Source organism: Orbicella faveolata, unplaced genomic scaffold (genome assembly GCF_042242905.1).
Source record: "Orbicella faveolata isolate gen_17 unplaced genomic scaffold, um_ofav_v1 contig_14, whole genome shotgun sequence".
NCBI lineage: Eukaryota > Metazoa > Cnidaria > Anthozoa > Scleractinia > Merulinidae > Orbicella > Orbicella faveolata.
The window spans coordinates 10,612,315-10,627,400 of NW_028301541.1; the positions used below are offsets into that span (position 1 = coordinate 10,612,315).

At 38.3% G+C, this 15,086-nt stretch overlaps 1 protein-coding gene across 1 annotated transcript; it reads right to left on the minus strand.

Moving 5' to 3' along the window:
- Positions 1–2,266: 2,266 nt before the first annotated feature.
- LOC110044472 (eukaryotic translation initiation factor 2D-like) lies at positions 2,267–15,082 on the minus strand. Its single transcript, XM_089286570.1, has 19 exons — positions 14,885–15,082; positions 13,654–13,844; positions 13,304–13,387; positions 12,979–13,078; positions 11,661–11,768; positions 10,748–10,884; positions 10,248–10,439; positions 9,399–9,513; positions 8,876–8,921; positions 8,331–8,434; positions 7,592–7,673; positions 6,811–6,881; positions 6,501–6,590; positions 4,884–4,973; positions 4,464–4,526; positions 4,269–4,326; positions 3,566–3,656; positions 2,850–2,939; positions 2,267–2,386 (listed from the first exon to the last, which is right to left on the minus strand). Exons 1-19 carry the CDS (start codon positions 14,938–14,940, stop codon positions 2,316–2,318), a joined length of 1,839 nt encoding a protein of 612 aa, XP_089142696.1. The 5' UTR covers positions 14,941–15,082; the 3' UTR covers positions 2,267–2,315.
- Positions 15,083–15,086: the final 4 nt, after the last annotated feature.

The window sequence follows — 15,086 nt, forward strand, 5'->3', positions numbered from 1 at the left end:
TTATCTTCAATACTTTTCGTTGAAATGCTTCTCAGCCATCAGCATCGTTGTGTGTTAATTTTGAATTGTTTTTATTGTTGACAACAAAGATGGCAACAGAAAAAGAAAGTGGTATTTCGTGACTATCTGATAATTAAATTAGTTCTTGTTCATCGGTAAAAATTTGCATTTTTAGTAAAACAACATCGTTTCTGTTCCGTTTCTTCATCACTACATCAGATATTTAAAGTTCTTTCATTTATCTCCAAAAACCAAGGACATCTTCCGTATGTTTTAAAGAAAAGAAGGGTTTCATATTACATGCCTTTACGAGGAAAACAAAAGTATCAAGTTACAAAGTTGACGTGAAGAGCTAAATTGTCACGTTTGCTGCTTCAGCGTATTATTGAATTTAAAATGAACGAAAATCAACGTAAAACACCAGTAGTAATTAATTTGTGCGTAATTTTTGGACCTTGAATGAAAATACAACCTTGAAACATACACACTGCAAAGGAGAAAAGCCGTAGCAGACTAACAAGGTAGACAGAAACCGGAAGTGAACCGTGCAGGGGTGAGTACTTATGGGACTACCGTGCCTAGGCTTTGGTAGATTGTGCTAGCATAATTTTTAGCATAATTTAGAAAAACGAGCATAATTTAAAGCTTTTATTTCAGTTTAGCACTGCTAGCATAATCCGAGCTTTTATGCCTTGAAAACAAAAAAAACCCCATCATAGTTCTAGAATAATTCAGTTTGTACTTTACTTCTGTATTGTTATTGGAAAATATCGAGGTCTGGAAGACTCTAGCTAGGTCACCCCGTACATATCTGAGAGGCTGAGACTCTCCTCAGGCCACCACGCTTATGGCTCGGCGGCTCGGCCCCTCAGGCCTTAGATCAAAGATGGCGTCGTCCTCGAGTACATCCACTGATTCAATGATTCACAAGAGCATGCTCTCGTGGACTATTTACAGGCTTGTGTAATGCTTCAGTACAATAACCGATAACAGAGAGATTAACAACATGCATAGTTGTCTTTATACTAAACTGAGGGCTTTGCCTGGATGGCGTCTAAAACAAGTATATACAAGTAACTTTCTGACCCGGATTCAGAACCCAGAAATGGTTGATTTGGATATCATTTGGCTTTTCGAGGTGCGCACATGCGTATTTGCCATGCTGAAGACTGTAAGACTGGAAGGTGGACTGTCTGAATGTTCATTAAAGTCAAAATTGATAGAGTTAAGCTACTGGCGATCTTTATTTTCCTTAAAATCCAAGTAGCATAACTTCGGTGACAGAGAGCATAATTTTCAGAAAGTAGCATAATTTTGGCATAATTTCTAAAAAATATGAGCACTGCTAAAAGCATAATAAGCTTTTTTTTCGAGCACAATCTACCAAAGCCTAACCGTGCCAGAGCTATCAATTGCGCTCTGCACTATCTGAGATTGTCTCACTAGTTCTAAACCAATATGGCGGCGAATCTACTCGATCGCGAGCTAATACCGCTATAATTCGTGAATACACGGGAAACGCCTGCATTGCAGGCTAGTAATTACCTTTATGGCTGAGCTGGACTTTGCCTACGTTCGCATTTCATATCACATTAATTACTTCTCCGGCTCACACATTCTTTTTCATGGGAACTGTTGACGAAGGGGCCCTACTCGGTATAAATTCTACTAAAGGCTGTATTCATGTGCCCACGTATCTTTTTGTTTAGTATTCCGCTGCATATTTCAGAAAAAAAATTAGGTATTCTTATTTCGTTAGTAGCTCAAAACAGTAACGTAAGGTAGCGCGCAGCTTGTGACACATGTTGTTTTTCAGCTGATAACTCAGAAGATAGACCTAAATTAGCAAGGGAATACAGATCAAAAAGTCCTCAGATAAAGTATTTACATCTGCTTCAATTTCTTCAGTTTTGCATCAAAAATCGGTTGACATGCAGTCTTAAACATATTCATTCCATTTATTTCTCGCCCGTCAAACTTTTCATCAAGATGGGAGACAAGATGTTTAAACTTAGAATTTGAACATCGCTAGAGCTCAGTTAAATCACTTGAAATTCTTTCAACTACTATTTCTCTCCGGGATTTAAAAATTTAGACATGAAAAGTCTGATATTATGACAGGGCACGAATCGCAGATTGTTCCAGGTTTGTCGTTTCTACGAAACATTTGCAACAGATCGTTGGTATTTCATAAACAGTTAGATATTTTATGGCCGTGTCGTGTTGACGACATAGCTACAAAATGTTAACAAGAAGAGAAAACAGATCACGTTAAAACATAAATTTATATTTATTTCATAAATTAAGCTTCTTTCTTATTTCTTCTTCTTGCCGCTTTTAAGCTGCTCTAGTCCACTGATGTACTTCTTGGGGATCTTGTATTCATCTAGATTTACATAACAAAATCAGTTAATTATCACAAATAAACAGAGAAGCGTTACAAAACGAATCGAAGCTCTAAGAAAAATGCGCACGAGGAAAAGTGGGAAAAAGAAGAATAAAACGTACATTCAAATACAACGTTCTTCAATGTGAAATAACTAAGGATCACAACGCAAACTTTTGGCCCTTGTAATGCACCAAGCACTTTCCGGAGAATTAGGCAACGCAACAACCATGAGCATTGTCAAACAATCGTCAGACAATAACCACGCTTATCAAGAAATAAGAACCGCTAGCTCAACAATTATCACAGACATGATGACGCCCCTAAAAAGCCACATATGTTCCTCAAGCTACACTCTTCACATTTCAAAGACCAAAGAAAAGAAGTCAAGTGCTTAGAGTTAGATAACATCCCACACACATTCAATCCGTTAAATTAAGTGAACGACAAGCCAGTTACTTACCCAAAAGAAACTTGGCTACAATAGCTACTTGGTTTCCTTGAACTAACACTTGCATTCCAGGTGCAGTATGTTTCCCAGGAAGCTGAGTAACTGCAGAAGAAATCAAAATGTATGGGATTCAATACAAAAGAAAATTTAAACATACACCTTTTCATTTACTCAGATAACGAGATATAAAAAGTTCACTTTTTATGCAAATGCTTTCAACTTCTACCTCTGTTCCGTAATTCTGGTATAAGTCATTCTCTTTCTTTTCTAACTTCTTTGACTTAGATACATTATGATTTGTTCAAAAATTGCTGTGCTTCGTCCGTGGAAAGGTAAACGCTTACCAAGATTATTAACAGCTTGAAATTGACAAAGGTATACTTCAATTTATTTGGAATACGGACGTTTGTTTCCAGAGTTTGCCTTTCACGAATGAAAATTGAAATATGCTCATTTTCAAATTATATCTTAGTGAAATATTCTCAATGTAATTTTAGTGTGAATGCAACTGAGCAGAAATTTCTTTTTTAAATCACAGAAAACTAAAAACGAGCATTAAACTTGCTTGATTCATTGAGCATCACACTGCAGATCCTGTAATGCAAAGCAGAAGTTGGCTAAACTATCCCTAACACCCCTATTAGTGCCCCATCCCTAGGACATTTTCCATACCGCCCTCCCAGAGGCTATCCCCCACCATCCCAAGAACTACATTGATCGATTGCTACCTGATGTGCTAGTCGCAGCCTTGATCTGAATATTGTGAGCAAATTCTTGCGGATCAATCCCGTAGGATTCAAGGTTGCGGATCAATGTGACCTAAAAGTCAATATAAACGGTTAGAAGTGGGCCCCGTCTTAACAGTTATGACATATTATTACGTCTCTACTACAGTTAATACCACGACCTCACAAACTGCAACAATTCATTAATAGTACGCACAATTAATTCAGGACATTGACCAACAGACCAAGGTATTTTCACAACTTTTTACCAAATTTAAGGTCAATAAAGGTGGTATAGTATTGATGGACTTGGGTAAAGAAAAATGGTTCACTCTCGGTGTTATGCATGTTTCGGAGCAGTCAATTATTATTCTTCACACGAAAGCCAGCTTTCCGCCCGTAAATGGCAATATCGTGTCATTCGCTCTGTCCACATTCTAGATAACATAGCAACTTGTCAGAGTCTATCAGTCAGTAAGTCTTCCCGGTTTAACGTAAAATGAACTAGATGCTGAACAGTAGTGGCGGAGATCCTGGCACAAAATGAGTTTGAAATCAGACAACAATATGGCCCTTCATTCACAGTGATTGGAGACTGGTCTTTCAAATCTCTTCAAAGACATGACTTAACGGTAAAATTCTAGTAGGGAACCTTTAAAGTTAGTTAATCGATAAAAATAACACCAAAACCGTAATGATCAAATACCTTTTTGTTACCCATCCGTTGTTCCACTTTGATTTCAATGGCCTCTATCTTTCCTTTTCTGTCGAAATAAAGAGAAAATCAGTGAGCGAACAAACGAAAACATCTGTCTATTGATCAATTCATCGATCAATCAACTGGTCGGTCGGTCGGTCGGTAGTTCGGTCGTTTCGTCACAGGACTCAAATGCTACTTGACCTAAATATTGGCTCCTGTCCTTGACACGTAATTTGGTGACATTTATTCATTTTTGACATCACTCTGCAAAACAAAAGACAAGCATTCATCGTCAGTTTTATGTGGTCGGTAATCGCGTCTTCGTCTGCTTTCTTTCAGATGTACGAACGATAAAAAGCACACGCTCCAGAAAAATAGAATTGGTTGACAAAAGGGACCGTGTTGTCTTTTTCACGAATCGTAAAAACGAACATAACTGTAGCTGTTTTATTTACCGAAACGTAAAATTTTCCGATGTTTTTTCGTTATGGCAAATTTATAACCGACTTGCAAGGAATTTCATTTTACTCTATGAAAAACCGTAAACATTTTTTAGTGTTGATCTTTCATTTGCAAGAAACAGAGGGAGAAAGATAGGGAAAGATGAAACCTAAAGCAAACCTGTCGAATAGTTGATCCCATGGCAAAAGTTCAAGATCCTCATTCTTGTTGACTAGTATTTTGGTAAGACTGGGGTCTAACACAACCATCCTGTAAGAACATAAATTAACAAGGTGCATGGTAAATTAAATCAACAAGATACAAAAAATATAAAAATAAATACATACATGACAATATTTAGAGAGGAAGCCCCATGAGCCTTAGCTGGTTTTCATGCAGCTCCTCTATCCTGACCAGTCGAATTGGTGATGGATCTTACTGCAGAGATTTGTTTTCGCCCACAGAATATTGAGAAAGAAGGTATATCTGTACCACCGTAAAGATAATTTTGAACTTGTCATTAGAAGTAAAACCTTTTTCTCCCCGATCTATGTGGCCATGTTATTCAAGGAACCGTTTCATGATCCTTTCAAAGTTATAGATGCGTTGGCAGAGCACTTATGAATCGGAGGCGGATCCAGGATTTTTCTTGGGAGAGGGTGCACCACTAAGAAATGGCGTAACTGACTGGTGAGGTAAACAAATTGTAAAAGCGAATAGGAAGAAGAAGGCTTCATCTCGGAGGGGGGGTGTCTGCACACCCCCTGCACCCTCCCCCTAGATCTGCCCCTGAGAAGCGACGGGTGCTCTTGGCTCTGCCTTGAGAACCTCCTACATTTCTCTTGAGCTCACCAAATTCCTTGTGCATTGTGCATCCACAATCCGACACAAACGTGCAGATCATGAACCAGTTCCTACTATGGGACATCCCAATGACAAAAACGGGAGTAGGAAAGCAATCTATGTGTCTTTAACGTGACATCTGAGCGAGTGATCGAGTGCCGCAAGTCTGCCTTTATTTTCAGCCTTCCAATGCGCGATTTTACGACGTTTCACAACAAGAAAAAAAGTGACGGGAGGCCACTGTGTAAAAGGCTATTTATTCAGGAAAGATAATGCCAAAGAGTTGTTTGAACCAAAGGAGGAAGGACGGAATTCTACAATGGCTCACATTTTCTTTTGGAATATCGTAGAAAAACGTTACGATGCAAAGTTCTTAAGCCGCGCTCTAAAATCTGATTCTCCACTTAGTCCCCAAGACTGATATCTTCCAGTCTAGTGCCCAGTTTTAAGGCATTGTTCAAGGTCAGAACTGGCCAATGCAACGGAAGACTTTAAACACGAAATTGAGTAAGAAGGTTAAGTGGCCATGTCTTGCTACGATGTACACTATAATTATGTAATCACATATATAGAGGATATTACACGGTGGCGAGAAGATATGAATTTTATGTTCGAGTGGCAAGAACAATATCTCGCTCGTTCGCTTCGCTCACTCGTGAGATATTGTTCTTGCCACGAGAACATAAAATTCATATCTTCTCGCCAACGTGTAATGTTCTTTTTATTATATGGAGAAACCAATTCAACAAAAGCAAAAGGCGGGAATCGTGACGACATTGAACGATACGACACTCACAAAGGTGACATACGGAAAATACGCCACTCGGGTCCCGGATGAAGTGGCGTATGGAATCTACGAGTGGTTTAGTTCCCAGTAAAACACTCTTCTCCATATAATAAAATGATATATTGTTCAACTTGGACAGTTTGTCTCCCTTGTATCATTGTACGCACCTTTTGTTTTCACTTGACATCAGATCGTGTGATTTCACATACTTTGTAATGGTCGACCGAACATCAGAAGGGCTCAACACTGCATTTTTACTGAAACACAAACACACGAAATAATTTATACAATAATATGAAATCGACAACGTGGTCGAGAAAAGAATACTATAGATCGGTAAATTGTTTAGGTATAGCCTTAAGACTGAAGCTTATAGCTTAGTTGGCGGGAAAAAAGACAGAGAAATGAAAGCAAGAAGTAAAAACAAGACTACATGCGACTACACGCCCTGATATCTGGCTAACTGCCAGTTCCTACCTGAATCCAAATTCTGAAAATATCGGTAATACAGCCGCTGATACAGAAAAGAGTTCTTCTATACGCGGGGGCTGAAAAAACAAAACAAACTTATCAGTTTGATTAAAACTACTTGGCAGTTACCACAAAAGAACGGCTTCATTTCTCTCGGCAGATAATGCAATACTAGTGAGTAAGCAATTAAGCAATAGCCGACAAACAGCTACAAACGCAGACGCCGCAGTAAGATGTTGATAATTCTCGCCGTCTTTTTAGAACAATTTCCCACGAAAAGGCGCTAGTTAACACCTTATTACATCTGCGTATGTTGCTTATGCTTATGCGCTAGTGAAAACCAGACTTAAGGCTCCACGTCCACACTATGCCGAGAAATTTGAAAACGCCGTTTTCATTCTGAAAACGCAGCAAATGTTTTCCGTCCACACTACGCCGGAGAAACTTGAAAACGCAACGATCATCGGTCATTTTAGATTTGTGCTTAAGAAAAACTCGGGCGGGGCAATCATATGATTATCGTGAAATAAACATTTTCGAAAAGCTCCGTTTTCAAAATGTTTTCTGTGACCGTGTACAAGAAAACGAAAAGCCGGCGTTTTCAAATTCCTCCGGTTTGAAGAGCGTTTTCGAAAAGCTCCGTTTTCGTGACGGATTAGTGTGGACGATAGGCCAAACCTAAAGCTGCGTTTTCATATTTCTGCGGCGTAGCACGAACGGGGCCCAAGTCTTTTTAACCACCTGACCACCAGGGGCAAAGGCAAAATCAGTGCAAAAGATAGTTCACCTGAGTATCACAGGGGGACGAACTGTCCGCAACCTCTACACCACTTTCAACAACTGGCTTCCTTGCTTTAAAATCTTTTAATCTGTTGAAAAAGTCGAATAGAACCAACTACAAGCGGGAATAAAAGATAAGCATGAAAAGTGTTCAACTGCCGTCGAGAAAAGCACTTCCGCGCAAAATCCTGCCATCATAGTCTACCGTTGTAATCGATGAGGCGTGATAGCCGGACGGGCCCAGTGGAGGCAGGGTTATTACGTTGTGTTCTTGGGCAATGTGTCTTGCCCAAAAACACAACGCAATAAAGACACTCAAAATTGAGTTAAAACTCTCACAGTACCTCTCTCCACCCAGTTGTATATGAATATGTACCGGCGAATTTAATGCCGGGAGGTAACCCTGCGATGGACTAGCATCCCATCCAGGGGGGAGTAGAAATACTCCTAGTCGCTTCATGCTACAGAAACCGGGATAAACTCCGGCCTGATGAGCCACTTGGTTCGTATGCAGACTTAACCTACAATTGGACTATTCAGCTCTTCTTGACTTAATTTGCAGAAATAACATGCTAGTCAGTGTTAAGGACTCTAATTCCTACAAGCGCAATTTTCCTTTTGCACTTCCATCGCAGCAAATGTATTAGGAATATCACACATCTGCCAGATTAAGGGGTCATTGTTGTTCTTTTAGCTGTTCAATTTAAAAGCATATATGAACATGCTAATCTCAAGTAAACACTTACTCTGGGTGATGCCAAGTTATTGCAGTAATATGATCAACTCCTTTAGATGCCTCTTGTACTGAGATCAAACCTCGTTCTTGCATAAACTGAAGAAATTTGGACAACTGAAACAATAACAATAACATGAGCCCTTTTCCGAGCGGAGTGGTCAAGATTTCAATGAAAATTTCACAAACAATTGAGTCAACCCATAGCAGCTCATGACTTGATTAATACACATTCTTCTGAAACCTATGAATCTAAGGCCAAGTTCAGACACCGTACTCCACATGAGCCGCATCGAATGCAAATGAGAAAAATCCTTTGTTCTCCCTCATTAATGTTCAATTCGGCTCATGTGAAGTACGGCATTTGAACTGGGCATAAGAAAACTGTGTTATCTTACACAACACAAATTCGGTTTTTCTTCCATGCTTGGAACAACCCAATATAGTGGTTGTCTCTAATAACCCATTTCAAAACTGACATAATTTTTATTATGAACATCAAAGATCACTGCAGACAGAGGTATTAGCATACCATATGTAGCTACGTTCCTAACTCACCTTTTTATGCGAGGATTTCTTGATATCTACTGACTTTCCCTCCGGACTACAAATTAAAATAGGATTGAAAAAGCTATTAAGAGTGCATTGAACATCTATCAGACTACAAATTGTGACAACTTCTTGCGTTAAGAGAAACGTAAAGCCTTTAGCCCTCAGTACTAATCACATATTTCTAGTACATACAATGCATCGCACAAAAATAATCCCCCGCAAAAATTTATAGTGGTCTCATGGCAGGCTGTTGAATGATGAGCTAACTGGGCAAACAGGAAACTTTTGGTGAGTGACTGACTTATTGATTCTGAGAATAACAGAATGTAAAATTAAAATTCTGCAGCACACCTTTTTTCCTAAAACAGCTTAAGAATGATATGCTACTGAGTGGAAATACTTTCCCAGCATAAAGTGGGGTTTCTAGAGTGCCTTATTATCATTTTTGCTTTCTTCATCACAATAACCTGGCAGGAAAACAAAATTGGTCACCAGTTAAACGTGTAATCACAACACAACTAAAACTCACCAAGATGGCAAAAGGTAACTTCTAGAAAATGTGCTAGTCAACACTGGTAATTCTACTTTCTTCATCCTCAACAGGGCACAAAAGAAGCAGTACTCTAGAAGATCATCCATGTTCTCTGTGAATGTTCAGAGTAAATTGTTACCTAACAGTAACTGCACCTAGAAAACTCGTAAGAACAGGGGTTAAGAAGTGTACAAATCAGGTTTTCTGAGAAATTACATGTAGGTACTTATCTTGCAATTTGACGCTGTTTAGCTGTCACTTGAATGTTCTTGAGTGACATGCCGATGGTACATCTTAATGCTCATGTAACATCCTTTAATGCTTAAAGGAGTTTAACCTAATGAACCACACAGCTTGAAAAAGATGGCCATCTTTTTCAAGTTTGTTATTCATATTCTGTCTTCCTCAGTCATAATTATCCTTGTATATTTTCAGTTTAGTATTCCTTCTTTGGTAGTGTTGTACATTATACCTCAGAAAAATAGCTTGAAACATTGTTTAGTTTGAGTGAGCAATCAGAAAATTTGATATTGAAAGTGACACTGGCTTTCAAAAAGTACGAGTGCAGGGCTAATCATTTATGAGCCCAGACATTCTTTGTCAAACTTTGAGTTTGGGCTCAAATGTCTAGGACAGTGAATCATGGCACAAATGACACCTTTCTAGCTGAATAAGAAACTGACATTGTTATGCTAATGACGAGCCAGTTATACAGGTATACACGGTAGTAAACAGAGCCAAGGCCACCATATGCTGTCTCCAGTCCACCAATGCTCATGAATATACAACATTAAACATTATGCTACAACAGAACTGTTCACAAAATAATCAGTGAACACAATCTACCTAAAAGTGTGTCCTGCGATTTTGTGCTGTCTTCTGGATCAAGTGACAGGGTTTCTTCTTCTGACTGTTCCTCATCTTTGGCACTTGCAGCACTTGAAGACATGCCATTTATTTCATGACTTTGCTCAAGACAACTTTCATCTTCATTGTCAGCATCTTCCTGTACTACAAATCTATCTGTACATGTAGTCTCTGAAACAAGAAATTTGAAAGTTGTGTCAGGTTAACAAATGAGTATGATCTGCCTATTAAATACATTTTGGTACATTTAATATTAATTACTTTTATCTTATTTAATTTCCTTTGCTTTTATTTTAAGGGTTTGGCAAGAGGTACATGTTCTTTAATGCATCTGATCCAGCAACATGAAGGACGACAGTTAGACAATGATACTAGAAATGATTCTAACTTTCTTCCTAGCTAATGTGCCAAAGATTTTATTTATATAAATAATATTTAAGTAAATATTATTTAATAATATTTAAATAAATGTTATTTACCTGTTTGTAATTCCTCATGGTCAACCTTTTCTGTTTCATCAACTGACAATTCTTGCATACAGTCATTCATCTCATCAATTGTAACCTTGTCTTCTAAAATATCTAATTGAGGTAACTGAGTCTTGCTCCCTTGTGCCCTGCGAAAATGAAAAAAAAATCAAAATATATAAACTGTCAAGAACATGTCCCAACAGGACATACTAAAAGCTACTAAAAAGGTTCTAAATGAAATGTTGAATGTTTTTCAGCTTAAATCTAGACTTCAGGTGCAGTTTCCTTTTGAGGTTTGAACCTCAAGTGCCCCTGTGTCAGATCACATGGCCTAACCTGTCCAATTAAAAGTGGTGAAAGAAGCTCAACATGTCATTGGGCGATATTATGATCATCCAGCTCACTACACAATTTTGACGTTTTCAACAATGATTTCATTCAATACAGTAACCATAAACTCTCTGTATATACTGCACACAAACAGTGGGCAACTACATGGCTACTGTTTATAAATATATGCTACTAGGTAATGATTACCTCTAGGTCTACAGCATGTGCAAAGGGATATCTACAGCTACATATAGTGCATACAGCTACATACAATGTAAATACATGACTGTATACAGATAGTACATGGTAGTTCAATTAATTTTAATATCAGGGGCAGATCCAGGATTTTTCTTAGGAGGGGGTACACCATGTTTAACTTCAACACCAATAAACCACAGTTTGTTTCTTCTTTGCAGAATACCAGTTATATTAGAAAGCCAGATGTCATCCCAGGGGGGGGGGGGGGGGGGGAGGGAGGTGCACACCCCCTCCACCCTTCTCCTAGATCTGCCCCTGAATATCAGTAAAGAAAACCTAAAAATCAAATCAATTTTACACAAATATACAAATTTTTGTTTTTTAATAGACAAACCATAAAAGATCCAGGTAGACGTGGAAAATCATGACTCCTTTGCCACGCAAACCATCCTCCAACAGGTCTCTACTGGAGACTAACGTCGTTCCAACTGCCACGGGGGCTCTGGTAACACAACATAAGAAGCACATCCATCAGGTATAAACATCATTCAGAACCTAGCACCTGGATCAATAACCAATCCTAAACAAGTACTTAGTTTGTACAGTGTACATGAAATCTTCATGTACTCACATTTGCTGCGAATTATACATGTAGTACTTAGTGCTCAAAAGTTTAACAAACCACCCAAATTCTTGTATCGTCAATAAACAAGACTCTGGTATCAAGAAACAAGGCACTTAATTGTCCTGGGAGAACCTCTTAAAACTTGGGGGTTGACACCCGAACTGAACCAGATCAACTAAGGTGATCATTTTGAAAGTCATTTCACGAGAGACTTAGACATATTGCAGCACAACCCATTATAGCCATCAGACTAAGGTCGGGTGTATTGGACATGAGTGAAAACCTTTGAGTCAAAGCTGTAAAACTCTAAGCTTCACTTGCCACAATGTAGCACTTGCCAGACTCTGTCATTTACCATGTTGATTAGATTACTCAGATTCAACCTTTCAAATCTATGGGATCGGAAAATCATGCTAATGAATAACCTGCAAAGTTGAAATCCTGACTGTATTTTAAATCAAAGACCTGGCAGATCTAGGGGCTTCTAGGGTTCAGTTGAAACCCATTAGCTATGAAATTAAAAAAAAAATCAGACATTATAACACCTAAGAATGCTGGAAATCCCATTTCCAAGGACCTTAATTTTTAATAATTTTCCACAGGATGATGCCCCTGGACCCCCTACAGGGGAACGCCTTTGCCAGTCCTTACCTTGAATTCACCCCCTTCTCTAAAATTCTGTACATGTCCCAGAAAAGATCTTGCTCAAAGCTTTCAGGGTTTTCAGACATGTAAGCTTAAAAAAATGGTTTTGCTGATTGATCATGGTTGCTATTTTTGCCATTAAAACTATTCACTGTTGTAACAATTCTATCAAATAACCAGGATACTCAAGAATCATACATGTACCACATTGAGTACTGTCAGTATGCCTATGATGCTTACTGGAGTTGTGGAAACTAACTTACATATACATCTAGAACCGCTCAGTTGACTGTTCCTATTTAAATGCACTACTGTATGACTATATATTTTGATATAAGTAATAGTTACATTATAATATAATTGTCACATTAGCACATATGAAAATTTAATGTTTTTCCCCATATTCCATTTAAGTATTAGTTAGATGTTACCACTGACTCACTTGTTTCCTTTGAGACAAACACTGCATAGTGTACCCTTCTCAAAGTGTCCTAATCCTGGCAAACCATCTGACGGTAAGATGACACCAGGAAGCATCAAGTCTTCCAAAACAAAATTATAAAATAACATTACATATACGTCATATGATAAATGAGTCCTCAATACTGTAGTTCTCGGCCGGGATTTGATGAGCCAGTGATTGCTGATCAGAACCAGTCAATTTCGGTTCTCTATATAACTAAAACCTGATAGTTGAGTCACATACAATGTACATGATGGTATATAACTTTAAAAAACTACGATTCACAAGAAAATCAGTCAAATACCTGCTCCTCCTTTTAGTTTGTCAAGTACAAGAGGCCATGTTGTGAAGCTCAGTAACATGTCTGGGAATTTCCACAGTGTGTAAACTTTAAGACAAGAAATAAAGTATTGTAAAATAAAATTATTATGCTAACAATAATTGCAGTGTCATAGATACCTGATGTTAATGCCAACACTTCTATTATGGGGACATCTGTTAAATTATTTAAAAATTGACCTTGTGGACCCAGCATTTAAAAATTGTTCAAACAAGGATTTTAATTTACAGGGGCCAAGGGCTTAGTTAAAAAAAAAAAACAGTAACTTAAATAAAAAAAATACTTCTACAATAATCTATTTTAGATCTGAGTACCTGTGGGTATCACCTTCCTCTCTACATCAAAGAATATTGGTTCTCCATTGAGACAAAAGACTGTAACATTCTGTCCAGAATGAGTCATTATACGCATCACAGACATCTCTTCTTTGTTTGGGATGATCTCAGTAAGTTCCTCTTGTGATAACCGAGGGAAAGCATGGCTTACATCTGATCTCAGCTTTCTTCTGTTAATTTAAAACAGATATACTGTAAATCACATCTGAATAACCCAGCTCCACCAACAGAACTTAAGTGTATTTAGGTCAGTTGAGTGGGTAATTTGAGAGCAAAGCCAAAAGGTTAATTATGGAACATGGCATGATTAAGACGATCAGGGCTTTTAAATGTTTTCTGAGGCGTGTTCTCCAATTTGAAACATAACAGTCCTTTGAAACTTTTAGAAAGAGCTACATGTAGTTGGGGCACGTACATTCAAACCTTATAACAATTATCATACATGTATTTAAGAAACAAAACAACTACAACAAAAAAAAGTTGAATTAATCTATAATTTGAAGTGTTAAGACAAATTTGAAATTATGAAAAACCACATCAAAGTACAGTAACATACATACATGACCTGTACATAAAATTAATTACTCGGGATTGTAGTTGTAGGTCACGTAGCCTATTAGTAGCAAAAGAAGTACATGTACCTCTTACTAACCGAGTTCGAGGACCGTACTGTAAGTTATCATATGGACTGAGTTTTTCAGAGACATATAATAATTAATTTTATTAATTCTGGACCAGCTACAGATCTTAGGAACACACCTCCCTCCCCCCCCCCCCCCCCCCGCCCCGCTCCTCCACCAGAAATGAGGGCCTAGGAAATCTGAGCAGGAGGGGTGAGTCTTTGAAGGCTATTTCTGAAGGGACAACTGTGTTGGTGCCTTTGATCGTTTATAAATTCTGAAGGATGAAGTGTATCAGCACTTTGATCTTCCTTTCTTATGGGAGAGGGCGAGGGGTAAAAAGTGTACTTATTCAAAGCCCCTCAATGTGGACGGGAGGTGCCAATATGATATTAAGTGTGGAATGACCCTTTGTGGTTCGAGAGCTTGACAGATGAGCTTCTGGTAGCCCTGTCTTCATTTACGCCCATTTTTGATGGAATAACCTTCGATTAAGGTTAAATTCTGAAGTTATAGCAAAGCTTAAGCTAATATTTTCGGTTAATTCAACCAAAACTGTACACGTCAAATCACAATGAAAAGCACCCTACCGATCAGATCCTCGAATTGCAGTGTTGGATTTCACTCGGAAAGCTTTAATGAACATTGCTAATATTCTTTGACCAGTTAACGCTTAAAACCAACATGAAATCCAACGTTGATATTCTAGAATTGTAAAAAAATGTTTAGCACAGCAAAATTCCGCCATGTTGTTTTTCGCGCGTAGTCTGGAGCGACACGCTTCCAGACCCC